Source organism: Orbicella franksi, chromosome 8 (assembly GCF_964199315.1).
Source record: "Orbicella franksi chromosome 8, jaOrbFran1.1, whole genome shotgun sequence".
NCBI lineage: Eukaryota > Metazoa > Cnidaria > Anthozoa > Scleractinia > Merulinidae > Orbicella > Orbicella franksi.
Genome location: NC_138152.1, coordinates 31,073,941 through 31,088,405, shown reverse-complemented (window position 1 = coordinate 31,088,405; position 14,465 = coordinate 31,073,941). Strand labels below are relative to the sequence as shown.

General features: G+C 40.2%; 3 protein-coding genes across 3 annotated transcripts; all 3 read left to right on the top strand.

Annotated features, from left to right (window-relative positions):
- The first annotated feature begins 366 nt into the window (after window positions 1–366).
- LOC145495331 (uncharacterized) lies at window positions 367–5,871 on the top strand. Its single transcript, XM_081474924.1, has 3 exons — window positions 367–410; window positions 1,707–3,056; window positions 5,410–5,871. Exons 2-3 carry the CDS (start codon window positions 1,838–1,840, stop codon window positions 5,574–5,576), a joined length of 1,386 nt encoding a protein of 461 aa, XP_081331050.1. The 5' UTR covers window positions 367–410; window positions 1,707–1,837; the 3' UTR covers window positions 5,577–5,871.
- Window positions 5,872–7,593: 1,722 nt separating this feature from the next.
- Window positions 7,594–10,499, top strand: LOC145495155 (uncharacterized). The gene is made up of 2 exons (XM_081474734.1): window positions 7,594–7,663; window positions 8,960–10,499. Exon 2 carries the CDS (start codon window positions 9,091–9,093, stop codon window positions 10,474–10,476), a length of 1,386 nt encoding a protein of 461 aa, XP_081330860.1. The 5' UTR covers window positions 7,594–7,663; window positions 8,960–9,090; the 3' UTR covers window positions 10,477–10,499.
- A 1,765-nt stretch (window positions 10,500–12,264) lies between these two features.
- LOC145494047 (uncharacterized) lies at window positions 12,265–13,920 on the top strand. The gene has a single exon (XM_081473509.1). It carries the CDS (start codon window positions 12,598–12,600, stop codon window positions 13,918–13,920), a length of 1,323 nt encoding a protein of 440 aa, XP_081329635.1. The 5' UTR covers window positions 12,265–12,597.
- The last annotated feature ends 545 nt before the right edge of the window (window positions 13,921–14,465 follow it).

Sequence of the window (14,465 nt, the reverse complement as noted above, 5' to 3'; positions counted from 1 at the left end):
ATACACTAGACGTTAACACTTTTATGAATAAAACAATAAGAAAACCAAGTTTTCATATTACAACCATTTATTTACAATTCTGGGGATTTCTTAACGAAATCCGAAGAAATCTTAATGCAGGAATGTAATCCAACATTTCAGTTAATTGTAGCATTGAGAACTGAGTTCAGAAATTTCTAATGGCGATAATGCCAACTTATTATTCATTCCTTGCGGGGAAAAAATACTGATCAGAATTATTGAACAATGATTTCGGCATAGGTGCTCTTTGCTTTATAACTTCCGCTGATCGATTGAGCCGGCGGTTACGCCCGAAACCATCAGAGACTAATGAAGAAACACGGAAGCGTAATGCCCTTTACACAACTATAAATGCGGGTTGATTTGACGACTAATATACGGCCATTACGGTAAGTTATCTTGCCACTTTCCCTCAGGAAACTGCAGAAAATGTCTATAACGGGTACTAGGGTGTTTTCAGTTCGTATCCAGCACAGAAGCTGTTTGAGAAGCGTTTGGGAAATTCAGTGGCTAAAGCGGAAGCTAATTTCATAAGTTAGCTACAACAAAAACCACATCAGACAATTCCTTTAATTTCTTGTTTGAACATCATAGAATTCTCAAGCTAGGCATAATGTAAAGACACATTTTATTGAGCATTTTCTAAACTATTGAAGAATGACTTACATTTAATTTATCTTTCACTTTCAGTAGCAACTTCCGGTAAGTCTTGTTCTTGAAAAGTATTGACCATTGATGCCTACTAGAATCGAAAGGCCCGATTCAGGTGCAAAACGTTTTATAGGCTGATGCTAAGTCTAATTGGCCGATCCAAAAGTACCCATACTAGTCCATATACAGAATGATAATGATGACATGAAGTCGTCGAAACGTCATGTGTAGCGTTCCCAGCGCGGCTGGCACGAGGTGTAGCGTACTTGAGTTCACCAGGTCAACCACAGTGAAATAACAGACGGACAGCAGACTTCAAAAGACATGTTTATTGGACTGATCATGGATCAGGCTAGCCGACTTATTACAACACTTGCGGTAAAAACTAAAAAGGAATGCACGATTGTCTAAGCTCAAGAAATGAGCGAAAATACAAATAATTCAACGACGGAAATGAGAATGGAAAACTAATGGAAACTAAATGATAGTGACTTATGTCTGATCATGACTCCAGGGAGAGAAATGACTCCAACTTATAAAGGAAAAACTCTGAAAAACTCCTATGAACTCCTCTTTACGGCCGTGAAAACTCCTTAAAAGTGAGATGTTCGCGTGGAAAGAGACCCGATATACTTCTATGACGTAAAGGAAATTGAATTAAACGTTCTTTGTACTTCGTGTCAACTGACGTCACATCATGTTGCTTCACTTTCGTTAATTTTCTTGCTTAGAAATTATAAAAGTTAAAACAATTTATGGATCGTAAAAAGGTATATTAGCTATAAGAGGTCCGGCATAAGAAAAGTTTGGCATCTGAATAAACTGCTGCTGCAAGATCAAAATAGACCCAGAGGGCGGCTAGAATGAAAGAATGGTAAATTTCAGTCCTCTTAGTTTCAGACGCTTTCAGACTCATTCAGATACTCTCTGACTTTCAATTCAAGGTGTTATGTTAGACTCATGATAACAACGGCGCCTGAACAAGGCGTATAAAACGACCACCTAACTTGTTATTGCCGTCTTATTATTTTCAGGAGACGACTAAGCAAGTAAGCAATATTGAGTATCCTGATTTTGACTTGAATCTACGAATAATTAAAATACTCGGTTGTAAGGATTTCAGAAGTGCATCATCAAATTACAACTGAGCTCGAAGAAAACAGCGATGGCATTTTCAAGAAATGATTCTAAAAATGATGATGTCTGTTTTGCGGAATTTAAGAATGTTCCTAAAGACCCCACTGGACAAGCTCTAACCCTTCATAGTCACGCTAATGGACAAGAAACACAACAAAACACGGAAGAAATTTCTCATGCTGAAATCATAAGCAGGAATTGCACGTCACATATGAAACACGAAAGAACGGGTAATGTGGAGATCAAGGTACAGGGAACTGAAATTTGCATCAATGTTTCAGGATGTGCTGTGGCTCAATTTGGCTCTGATACCAAAGCATTGGAAGTGAAGAGCTGCAAATTGTGCAGCAAGAATAGTTGCAGCTCGTCGGATGAAGAATGCGAGGCGTCGGTCGCGTTGAAGATTTCAGAGGTGCAAGCAGATAGCCACGCGCATGTTAACATGTTGATTTATTCACCAATGCCAGTTATTCCAAAACGTGGCTGCGTGAACACTTCTCAGTATTTCTTAATTATAACGGAACTGAAAGAACTACAAGATACAGGCGACTTTGATGGACATGAACAAATGGTAGAAAAACAGATGGCGAAATTAAAAACGGATGCAGACTCTGACATGGAAATGAGTCTACAGATTGAGCGAGCAATGGCGCTATATTTTCAAAACAACATAAAAGATGCCAAGAAAATTTTAAAAATTGTGGTAAAACAAGAGAAACAACTGAAAAACCCAGGTATTATAGTAGGGCGAGCCTTAAATCTTCTGACAGCGGTGTACAAGCGTCAAAAGAAATTTGGTAAGGCGATGGTATGTGTGGAAAGAGCGCGCACTTGTCTTGAAGGTCAGGACTCGGCGAATGATAAAGCAGAGTTACATCACAGTTATGGCGCCTTAATTACAGCTATACCAGCTGCGAAGGAGCCTGAAACTGCCCACACCACTAAGAAAGAAGCTTACAAATCTTATCAAATGGCGGGCCACTACACAGAGAATGATGAATTTCAAGAGTATGTTCACGTCAAAATGGCGGCTTTGCTGCTGGGATCTCGCTCCAGCGGAGAAAGACTCGTAGACAAAGATGATGTTATGAATGCAAAGAAACATCTCGACTTCGTTGAACCCAAATTAGCTGAAAAGAAATCGTTAGGATCAGAAATAAAATGTCGTCTTTTGCGATCTGATCTTCACTATCATGAAGGTAACATTGCCATGGCCATGGTGAAAGTTCAAGAAGCGATCGCCCTCATCGACGAACATCGATTCGAGCTTGAACGTTTTGCTGCCAAAAGCCGCTTTGACCGCCTGTCTTCGATGATACGGCAAGAAAACGAGGAATGGCGAGAGACGGAGTTCAGCTCCAGCTCGGGTTCAAGTGGCAGTCTTGCTGAAAGCGAGAGCGCACACTCCGATTAGTTTGGCAAATAAAGATGTAGTGGATCAATCGATCGCAATTATTTCGGTTTTACAGATTTAAAATTAGGCAAATCACTGAAATGAAGCTTGCTCAGGTTGAAAGCCATACTACTCCAGTCCATCATTCACACAGCCAATCAGTGTGTGTAGTCCAACATGATTGACACAACTTCTTCTCGGCAGTTCTGCATGACGGGACGCACGGGGCTTTTACTGTAAGTACCGCAGGGAAATGGTAGGATATTTTCCTAGCACTCCTTACATACTCTCACTAGCGTTCTTCGCCTTGCGGCTAGGGAAGGCGTCATAATCTGTTTCAGTGACATGCTGATGATATTAAATAAAAAATAAACCAGAAAGGGTCGATGAAATATGAGACAAGCTTTAAAATGAAGTCACGATATTTATAGTGCTTTAAAAGTTAATAGTGCGTTCGAGTCATTCCCGATGCTTTCAAATGATGGCGGACTACACCGACGCCAATGATCTGAAACAAAACAAGGTCATTATATATCGGAACACGTCTAACCACACGTGAAGAAAGACTTGGGTAGGAAAAAAACGTGGTTGGACAAAACCGGGAATGCCGATAAATCAAGTAATCCCGCAATGATGAACGAATTACACAACATGAACTTTCCTCCCCGGGGGGGGGGGGGGGGCACTACCATATATGGGCTATATAGGTATGTGACGCTGTGAAGCGGGTATGTTTTTCAAGCAGTTTACTCAAGGATAGGGTATATAAATCACAGCATAGGGTATCATTTTTCACAAAACTGACTAGTTGGTTGAAGATTTTATCTAGACTAAGGAAACCAGGAATTGCCACTCAAAACTATAAAAAAAATCAGATCGGCAAGTTTAAATTTACGCAAATCAACCTCAACAGTGTCGACAGATGAAGGGATTTGGAAAGTTTACTCTAGTATAGGGTAGCAAAATTCAGCTGAACTAGCTCTGGTGTAGGCTAAGGGTTCCAGGGTCCTAGCGGCACCTCTTCACCCAGAAATTCCCAAAGTACCCCCATCGGGACCTTCCTCTGCTTCTTCCCCTGAACCAAGTTCAGATCTAGGAACTGAACTTAAAGATCCCAAAGTGCCTGTGAATGGATGGTGCGTGGCGAGCAGACGTAAATGTCTTGTTTATCCAATGAAAGCAATCACAATAAACTCTGAGTTTGCATCGAGATGCTTGTCCGGGCGTAAAGGAGGGTTTGATTAATCAGTCTAAAACAGATCTTAAGGAATAAAAACCCAGATGATCTGAAATACTTGTCTGAGTATGTCGTTGGCAGTGAGAGCCACATGCAGTATTATCAAGCTCGGCAATTGAAGTTATTGTGTAGTAAATATCGCACGATTACACAGCCGAGGGCAAAAAAAAAAAAAAGCGCGAGAAGAAACTTAGTACATGGAGCGAAGATAGATTGTCAGTGCTTTACGTGACCATGCACGCCTACCAATGGCTTGGCCAAATCGCTTGGCCAATGGCTTGTACACGCAACGAATCGTAAAAGTCCGTAAGTAACGACCTCCGAAAGAAGTGAGCCCACCCCCCTTCCCCTGAAAATAGAGGAACTAAGGTTCAAAAGTACAATTATTTTTTCCAATCAATAACCTGAATAACGTACGATAGACTGATGAAGATTCAAGTAGGGAAGGTATAGCTTATTCCAGGAGGCGTCATGAAGCGCCCTGGTAAAAACAAAACCCGCAAAATTTTCATCAAGTAACAAGACCGTATTAACAGGACCTTTTCTTCAAATTGAAATTACTACAATTGACAACATTGCATCATTTTCAACAGGAACGCATAAAAAGAACGTTTAATCATCTTGAAATTAAAAACTCGACCAGAGCATTTAAATATTTCTAAAGCAGACTAACGTATCAGTGCATCATAAACAGTAAAAATAGTTTAAGGTATCTTATATCACGGTCTACATATAAAGTGCCCACCCATGTGCCAGCAACATAAATTTGAACTGGAACGAAGAATTTCAAAACGATTTATAAGAATTCAGTGTTTTTACAAATTAAACCCACAGCCTTAGAGGAATACAGCACTGTTCTCACAGAATTTAGGTGCAGGGATCCCAATCAATGCTTACCTAACTTTTTAAAGATGCTATTTTTAGCCTTCCCCCAATTCTACACACGTGTATTTCACCAACATGGATTATTTTCACCAACATGGCTTCAAGATTGCATTTGCTTCTGCCAAAAGCCGCATTGATCGCCTGTCCACGATGATATGGCAAAAAAACGAGGAATGGCGAGAGACGGAGTTCAGCTCCAGCTCGGGTACAAGTGACTATCTTTCTGAAAGCGAAAGCGCACATTCCGATTAGTTTGGCAAATAAAGATGTACTGGATCAATCGATTGCAATTATTTCCCTTTTAAAGATAAGGCAAATCATTGAAACGAAGCTTGCTCAGGTTGAAAGCCATACTACTCTAGTCCATCATTTACACAGCCAATCAGTGTGTGTAGTCCACCATGATTGACAGTTAACTTCTTCTTGGCAGCTCTGTTCATCAAACGCCAAGGCGGAGCGCTTTGTTGTGCATTTGAAAACTTCTGCATAAGAGATAATTAAGACAATATAGTAATAAGAAAAGCCAATGTATGTATCGCTCAGCTTTCAAAGAGACAAAATGAAGTTCACCTTTAGTAATAGCGCAACTTTTGAGTTTTAAAGTGTTAGTCTGAGAAAAGAGAGAGCTATCTGGCAGTTCTTCAAGGAAAGTGTTATTTAAGTTCGAAACGGCAGGGTTCTGTACTGTGGTAAAAATGATTTACTTAGTGGTAGTTTCTAAAGAAATTGTTATGTTGCACCCACATAGCAAGTTGGATTTGATGATTTAGCGACTTGGTGAAGCTGATTCATCGTTTCGAGCCTTAAGGGACCGTTCAACTTTTATGGGGTGGGGTGGGGTGGCGTGGGGAGAGGGGTGTGGTGGGATTTGACTAGATAGTCCCTGATATAAATAATGACTTCCCCTCTTCATCAGAGAGTTTTTACCTTACCCCTTCTCGTACCCGTAAATTTTTGGGATGACCTCCCGCCGTGAAAATTAAAAAGTTAAATTGTTGCAATCTGAAAAATAAATTATACCAGTTTCAAGGCAGTTGAAACAGGTTTTGACGATGCACCAGTTGTTTGGTCATAGCACCTTGATCAGAGCTGACATTGTCTTGACTGTTTTATGAAAGGAAGCTGCATGATGCTTAGTGAAGGTTTGAGTGTGTTTACAGGACTCAAAGAAGGGGGATCCGGGGCATGCTCCCCCGGGAAATATTGTGTTTTCAGAACTTCAAGAACGTTATTTTAGGCATTCTGGCCGAACTTTTGCACTAGAATATTTTTAGATGCTGTCATCACAACAGCCATATTCAAATAGAAATAGACAAGGCCTGAAGGAAAAGCTGACGTTGCCTTTTTTAAGGGAGGTTACTTGTGGAGGTTCAGCTATATTTAGCAACCAAATTCTTAAGTGAGGTTAAGTGAGGGCAAGTTTCCACGGAAAATTTGAATTTTCCGAGCCCCCAGGAACGCTAGTTATTTTAGGTCTTCTGGCAGAATGTTTGCACTATTATAGATGCTGTCATTACAACACTTATGTTATACCTACTATTTACTGTTCATTTTCTATTGTTATTCTTGTAAACTGAAGATTGATGATGTTTCATCCGAAACGTGTCATGTAAATACAATATGAGTTTTAAAGACATCGTGTGGCACCTGAAAGCAGTATATACCTATAATCAAGTAAAAGTAGACAAAAACATGGCAAAAAGCTTACGTCGCCTGTGTTTTATCAAAGGGAGGCTATTTGTGGAGGTTGAGGTATATTTAGCAACCAAATGCTTAGTAGAGGTTTAGTTCCTGCTGTAGGATACCTAACAAAGAAAGGGGGTCCAGGGGCATGCTCCCACAGAAAAGTTTGAAAATTTCATAATCTCAGGAACGGTATTTAATTAGGAGAAGGCAGCTGAAAAAACGGATACAGCAATAAGTCAAAAAATACACTAGACATTAACACTTTTATGAATAAAACAATAAGAAAACTAAGTTTTCATATTACAACCATTTATTTACAATTCTGGGAATTTCTTAACGAAATCCGAAGAAATCTTAAAGCAGGAATGTAATCCAACATTTCAGTTAGTTGTAGCATTGAGAACTGAGTTCAGAAATTTCTAATGGCGATAATGCCAACTTATTATTCATTCCTTGCGGGGAAAAAATACTGATCAGAATTATTGAACAATGATTTCGGCATAGGTGCTCTTTGCTTTATAACTTCCGCTGATCAATTGAGCCGGCGGTTACGCCCGAAACCAACAGAGACTAATGAAGAAACACGGAAGCGTAATGTCCTTTACACAACTATAAATGCGGGTTGATTTGACGACTAATATACGGCCATTACGGTAAGTTATCTTGCCACTTTCCCTCAGGAAACTGCAGAAAATGTCTATAACGGGTACTAGGGTGTTTTCAGTTCGTATCCAGCACAGAAGCTGTTTGAGAAGCGTTTGGGAAATTCAGTGGCTAAAGCGGAAGCTAATTTCATAAGTTAGCTACAACAAAAACCACATCAGACAATTCCTTTAATTTCTTGTTTGAACATCATAGAATTCTCAAGCTAGGCATAATGTAAAGACACATTTTATTGAGCATTTTCTAAACTATTGAAGAATGACTTACATTTAATTTATCTTTCACTTTCAGTAGCAACTTCCGGTAAGTCTTGTTCTTGAAAAGTATTGACCATTGATGCCTACTAGAATCGAAAGGCCCGATTCAGGTGCAAAACGTTTTATAGGCTGATGCTAAGTCTAATTGGCCGATCCAAAAGTACCCATACTAGTCCATCTACAGAATGACAATGATGACATGAAGTCGTCGAAACGTCATGTGTAGCGTTCCCAGCGCGGCTGGCACGAGGTGTAGCGTACTTGAGTTCACCAGGTCAACCACAGTGAAATAACAGACGGACAGCAGACTTCAAAAGACATGTTTATTGGACTGATCATGGATCAGGCTAGCCGACTTATTACAACACTTGCGGTAAAAACTAAAAAGGAATGCACGATTGTTTAAGCTCAAGAAATGAGCGAAAATACAAATAATTCAACGACAGAAATGAGAATGGAAAACTAATGGAAACTAAATGATAGTGACTTATGTCTGATCATGACTCCAGGGAGAGAAATGACTCCAACTTATAAAGGAAAAACTCTGAAAAACTCCTATGAACTCCTCTTTACGGCCGTGAAAACTCCTTAAAAGTGAGATGTTCGCGTGGAAAGAGACCCGATATACTTCTATGACGTAAAGGAAATTGAATTAAACGTTCTTTGTACTTCGTGTCAACTGACGTCACATCATGTTGCTTCACTTTCGTTAATTTTCTTGCTTAGAAATTATAAAAGTTAAAACAATTTATGGATCGTAAAAAGGTATATTAGCTATAAGAGGTCCGGCATAAGAAAAGTTTGGCATCTGAATAAACTGCTGCTGCAAGATCAAAATAGACCCAGAGGGCGGCTAGAATGAAAGAATGGTAAATTTCAGTCCTCTTAGTTTCAGACGCTTTCAGACTCATTCAGATACTCTCTGACTTTCAATTCAAGGTGTTATGTTAGGCTCATGATAACAACGGCGCCTGAACAAGGCGTATAAAACGACCACCTAACTTGTTATTGCCGTCTTATTATTTTCAGGAGACGACTAAGCAAGTAAGCAATATTGAGTATCCTGATTTTGACTTGAATCTACGAATAATTAAAATACTCGGTTGTAAGGATTTCAGAAGTGCATCATCAAATTACAACTGAGCTCGAAGAAAACAGCGATGGCATTTTCAAGAAATGATTCTAAAAATGATGATGTCTGTTTTGCGGAATTTAAGAATGTTCCTAAAGACCCCACTGGACAAGCTCTAACCCTTCATAGTCACGCTAATGGACAAGAAACACAACAAAACACGGAAGAAATTTCTCATGCTGAAATCATAAGCAGGAATTGCACGTCACATATGAAACACGAAAGAACGGGTAATGTGGAGATCAAGGTACAGGGAACTGAAATTTGCATCAATGTTTCAGGATGTGCTGTGGCTCAATTTGGCTCTGATACCAAAGCATTGGAAGTGAAGAGCTGCAAATTGTGCAGCAAGAATAGTTGCAGCTCGTCGGATGAAGAATGCGAGGCGTCGGTCGCGTTGAAGATTTCAGAGGTGCAAGCAGATAGCCACGCGCATGTTAACATGTTGATTTATTCACCAATGCCAGTTATTCCAACACGTGGCTGCGTGAACACTTCTCAGTATTTCTTAATTATAACGGAACTGAAAGAACTACAAGATACAGGCGACTTTGATGGACATGAACAAATGGTAGAAAAACAGATGGCGAAATTAAAAACGGATGCAGACTCTGACATGGAAATGAGTCTACAGATTGAGCGAGCAATGGCGCTATATTTTCAAAACAACATAAAAGATGCCAAGAAAATTTTAAAAATTGTGGTAAAACAAGAGAAACAACTGAAAAACCCAGGTATTATAGTAGGGCGAGCCTTAAATCTTCTGACAGCGGTGTACAAGCGTCAAAAGAAATTTGGTAAGGCGATGGTATGTGTGGAAAGAGCGCGCACTTGTCTTGAAGGTCAGGACTCGGCGAATGATAAAGCAGAGTTACATCACAGTTATGGCGCCTTAATTACAGCTATACCAGCTGCGAAGGAGCCTGAAACTGCCCACGCCACTAAGAAAGAAGCTTACAAATCTTATCAAATGGCGGGCCACTACACAGAGAATGATGAATTTCAAGAGTATGTTCACGTCAAAATGGCGGCTTTGCTGCTGGGATCTCGCTCCAGCGGAGAAAGAATCGTAGACAAAGATGATGTTATGAATGCAAAGAAACATCTCGACTTCGTTGAACCCAAATTAGCTGAAAAGAAATCGTTAGGATCAGAAATAAAATGTCGTCTTTTGCGATCTGATCTTCACTATCATGAAGGTAACATTGCCATGGCCATGGTGAAAGTTCAAGAAGCGATCGCCCTCATCGACGAACATCGATTCGAGCTTGAACGTTTTGCTGCCAAAAGCCGCTTTGACCGCCTGTCTTCGATGATACGGCAAGAAAACGAGGAATGGCGAGAGACGGAGTTCAGCTCCAGCTCGGGTTCAAGTGGCAGTCTTGCTGAAAGCGAGAGCGCACACTCCGATTAGTTTGGCAAATAAAGATGTAGTGGATCAATCGATCGCAATTATTTCGGTTTTACAGATTTAAAATTAGGCAAATCACTGAAATGAAGCTTGCTCAGGTTGAAAGCCATACTACTCCAGTCCATCATTCACACAGCCAATCAGTGTGTGTAGTCCAACATGATTGACACAACTTCTTCTCGGCAGCTCTGTTCACCAAACGCCAAGGCGGAGCGCTTTATTGAACATTTGAAAACTTCTGCAAAAGAGATAGTTAAAACAATATAGTAATAAGAAAAGCCAGTGTATGTGTTACTATGAAATCCAGAAAAGAGAGAGGTAACTGGAAGTTCTTGAAGGAAACAGCTCCCCACCTCCCCTTACTCTGGCGCCCTTATTTTTGGTGCTATTCTTTGATCAAATGGGAAAGTCTTCGAGCGCTGAAACAAAAATTTGCGACAAAAAAAAGAATTTCATCCCCCTTGACAGCACTGTACCCATATTTAAAAAAAAGTCCGGATGCCCATAATTCTCGCCACCCCAGCCCACCTCCCTTAAAAATAAACGGGCACAGTCACCGGGAATGGTTTAAGCCGTGACTTTTTTGACAAGATCTGTTTTTTTTTCCAGGATTCTCCTAACCCCCAGCGAATTTTTCATTCCTTACCCAACAGCAGTAGAAGTACAAAACACTGATCAGGATTTTCCTCCTCATGGGTCCCGCATGGGTCCTCATGGGTGCACTTTGTTTTTTAGCTTCCGCTGATCGGTTGAGCCGACGGCGCAGCGACAAATCGACATTCGAAAGGATCCACTCGACACCGAAAGAGACAGAGAGAGAAACACGGAAGAGGAATACCCTCCATAAACTATAAATGCGTGTCATTTTGACGCCAAATATACAGCTATTACGGTAAGTTATCTTGCCACTTTCCCTCAGGAAACTGTTGACGATGTCTATAATGGTACCAGGGTATTTTTAATTTGTATCCAACACATCAACTGTAGCGTGTGGAAAATTCAGCAGCTAAAGCGGAAGCTGATTTCATAAGTTAACTACAACAAAACCCAGGTCAAATATTTCCTGTTATTTCTTGTTTGAACATTATGGAAAATTCACGCTAGGAATAACGTGAAGACACATGCTTTATGCGCAGTTTCTGTAAGACCAATTGAGGAATGGCTTACATCTGGGTGCGAGCTCGGGTAATTTTACAGAGTAAAACTAGTAGTAATCAGAGATTATGAGAGTGCGTTCGACGCTCTCACTTTAATATGTAATTATATGTCGTAAATAAATTATTTCACTAGCTGATTTTCAACCTTTGTCTATTGCTAAAATCAACATTTTTCAGCAGCAACCGAGGTTTTACAGTCAGATATGCATAGCGTCAAAGTCCATGTTAGTGAAGAGGTCACGATTTGTTGATACGTTGCGTGACGCTGCCAGTTTCTGTAGTCTCTCAAGTTTCATAGAATATTTTTAAAAATCACATTAACTTTTACCTTCATTGTCAACTTCCGGTGAGCCTCGTTCTTTCAATATATTGAACGCTATTTTCCTACTAGAAAGGCCTGATTGAGGGGCAAAACTTTCTATGGGCTGATGCTAAGTCTAACTGATTTGGCCGATGGAAAACTACCATGCTGATTCAAAAGGCTAAATGTGTAAAATAAGTTAAAGTAATTTATGCATTTTTAAAATGTTTAAATTAAAATGGAACCGGCATTTGAAAACTGAGGTTCGACATGTGAATAAACTGCAGGTCGAAAGTCAAGCTAGTCCTAGGGGACTAAGCCAGGCCAGGCTGATAGAAGGCTGACTCGTAACCCATATTGAAATAATTGCTCTTGACTCAGTCGCTTTAATTTCAGACGCTTTTAGACTCATTCATATTCTCTCTGACTTTCAATTCAACTGAGGTAGCGGGCTCATGATAAGTACGGCGTCTGATCATGGAATATTAAAACTACCACCTAACCTGTTTTTGCTGTCTTATTTTCAGACGATGACACTAACCAGGTAAACAAGCTTGATTTTCGAATCTAGGAATATTTCGTCTTTTTTATGTTGAAGGTAGTCGGTTGTAAGGATTTCAGAAGTGCCTCAGATTAGCCCTGATCGTGAGCTCGAAGCAAACAGCGATGGCATCTTTAAGAAATGATTCTGACGGTGATGATGTTACTTTTGTGGAATTTAAGGATGATTTTAAAGACCTCATTGGCCAACAAACACGACAAAACACGGAAGAGACTTGTAACGCTGAAATTATTAGCAAGGATTGTACAGCACTCATGAAACGTGAAACAACCGCTAATGTGGACATCAAAATACAGGGAACTGAAATTTGTATCGATATTTCAAGATGTTCTGTGGCTCAGTTTGGCTCTGATACCAAAGCATTGGAAGTACAGAGCTGCAAATTGTGTAGCAAGGATTGTTACAGCTCGTCAGATGAAGAAAGTATGGCAGTCGCGTTGAAGATTCCAGAGATGCAAGCAAATAGCTACGCCAATGTTAAGGTGCTGATTTATTCTCCAATGCCAGTTATTCAAAAACGTGGCTGCATGAGCACTTCCTGGTACTTCAAAATTATCGCAAAACTGAGAGAAAAACAAAATACCGGAGACTTTGATGGACATGAACATCTGGTTGAAAAACTTATTGTGAAATCACGGTCGGCGGCAGATTCTGACATGGAAATGAGTCTACAGGTTGAGAGAGCAATGGTGCTATATTATCAGAACAAAATTAAAGATGCCAAGAAAATTTTAAAATTTGTGGTAAAACAAGGGAAAAAACTGATAAACCCAGGCATTCTAGTAGGGCGAGCCTTAAATCTTCTGACAGCGGTGTACAAACGTCAAGGGAAATTTGGTAAGGCGATGGAATGTGTGGAAAGAGCGCGCGCTTGTCTTGAAGGTCAGGACTCGGCGAATGATAAAGCAGAGCTACATCACAGTTATGGCGCCTTAATTATGGCTATGCCGGCTGCGAAGAAGCCTGAAGCTGTCCGAACCACGAAGGAAGAAGCTTATAAATCTTTACAAATGGCAGATCACTATGAATTTCAAAAGTATCATCACATCAAAATGGCAGCTTTGCTTTTTGAATCGCCCTTTGGAGGGGAAACAACCGTAGATTTCCCCTGCAAAGAGGATATTACGAATGCACAGAAACACCTCGACCTCGTTGAATCGAAAATAGCTGACAACGAATCGTTAGGATCAGAAATACCATTTCTTCTTTTACGATCTGATCTGTACCTTTTCGAAGGTAACGTTCCCATGGCAATGGAGAAAGTTCAAGAGGCGATCGCCCTCATTGACAAACATGGATTCGAGCTTGAATTTGCTTCTGCCAAAAGCCGCATTGACCGCCTGTCTTCGATGATATGGCAAGAAAACGAGGAGTGGCGAGAGACGGAGTTAAGCTCCAGCTCGAGTTTAAGTGACAGTCTAGCATGATCTTGCTGAAAGCGGGAGCGCACATTCCGATTAGTTTGGCAAATAAAGATGTACTGGATCAATCGATCGCAATTATTTCCGTTTTACAGATTAATTAGCCAAATCACTGAAATGAAGCTTGCTCAGGTTGAAAGCTATACTACTCCGGATCCAGTCCATCATTCACACAGCCAATCAGTGTGTGTAGTCCAACATGATTGATACTTAACTTCTTCTCGGCAGCTCTGTCCACCAAACGCCAAGGCGGAGCGCCTTATTGAACATTTGAAAACTTCTTCATTGAGGGATAATTAAAACGATATCATAACAAAAAAAGCTAAAGTACGTTTCGCTCAGCTTTTAAAGAGACAAAATGAAACTGACCTTCAGTTATAACGCAACTTTTGGGTTTAACTTTCCAGCAATTTCACAAAAGAGAGAGCAACCTGGAAGTTCTTCAAGGAAACTGTAATTTTAATTTCTGCAGAGTAGTAAAGTAATTTACTTAGAAGTAATTATATTGCGTCGATAAGCAAAAGTAACGCTTAAATGAGCAAAGCTGTTTT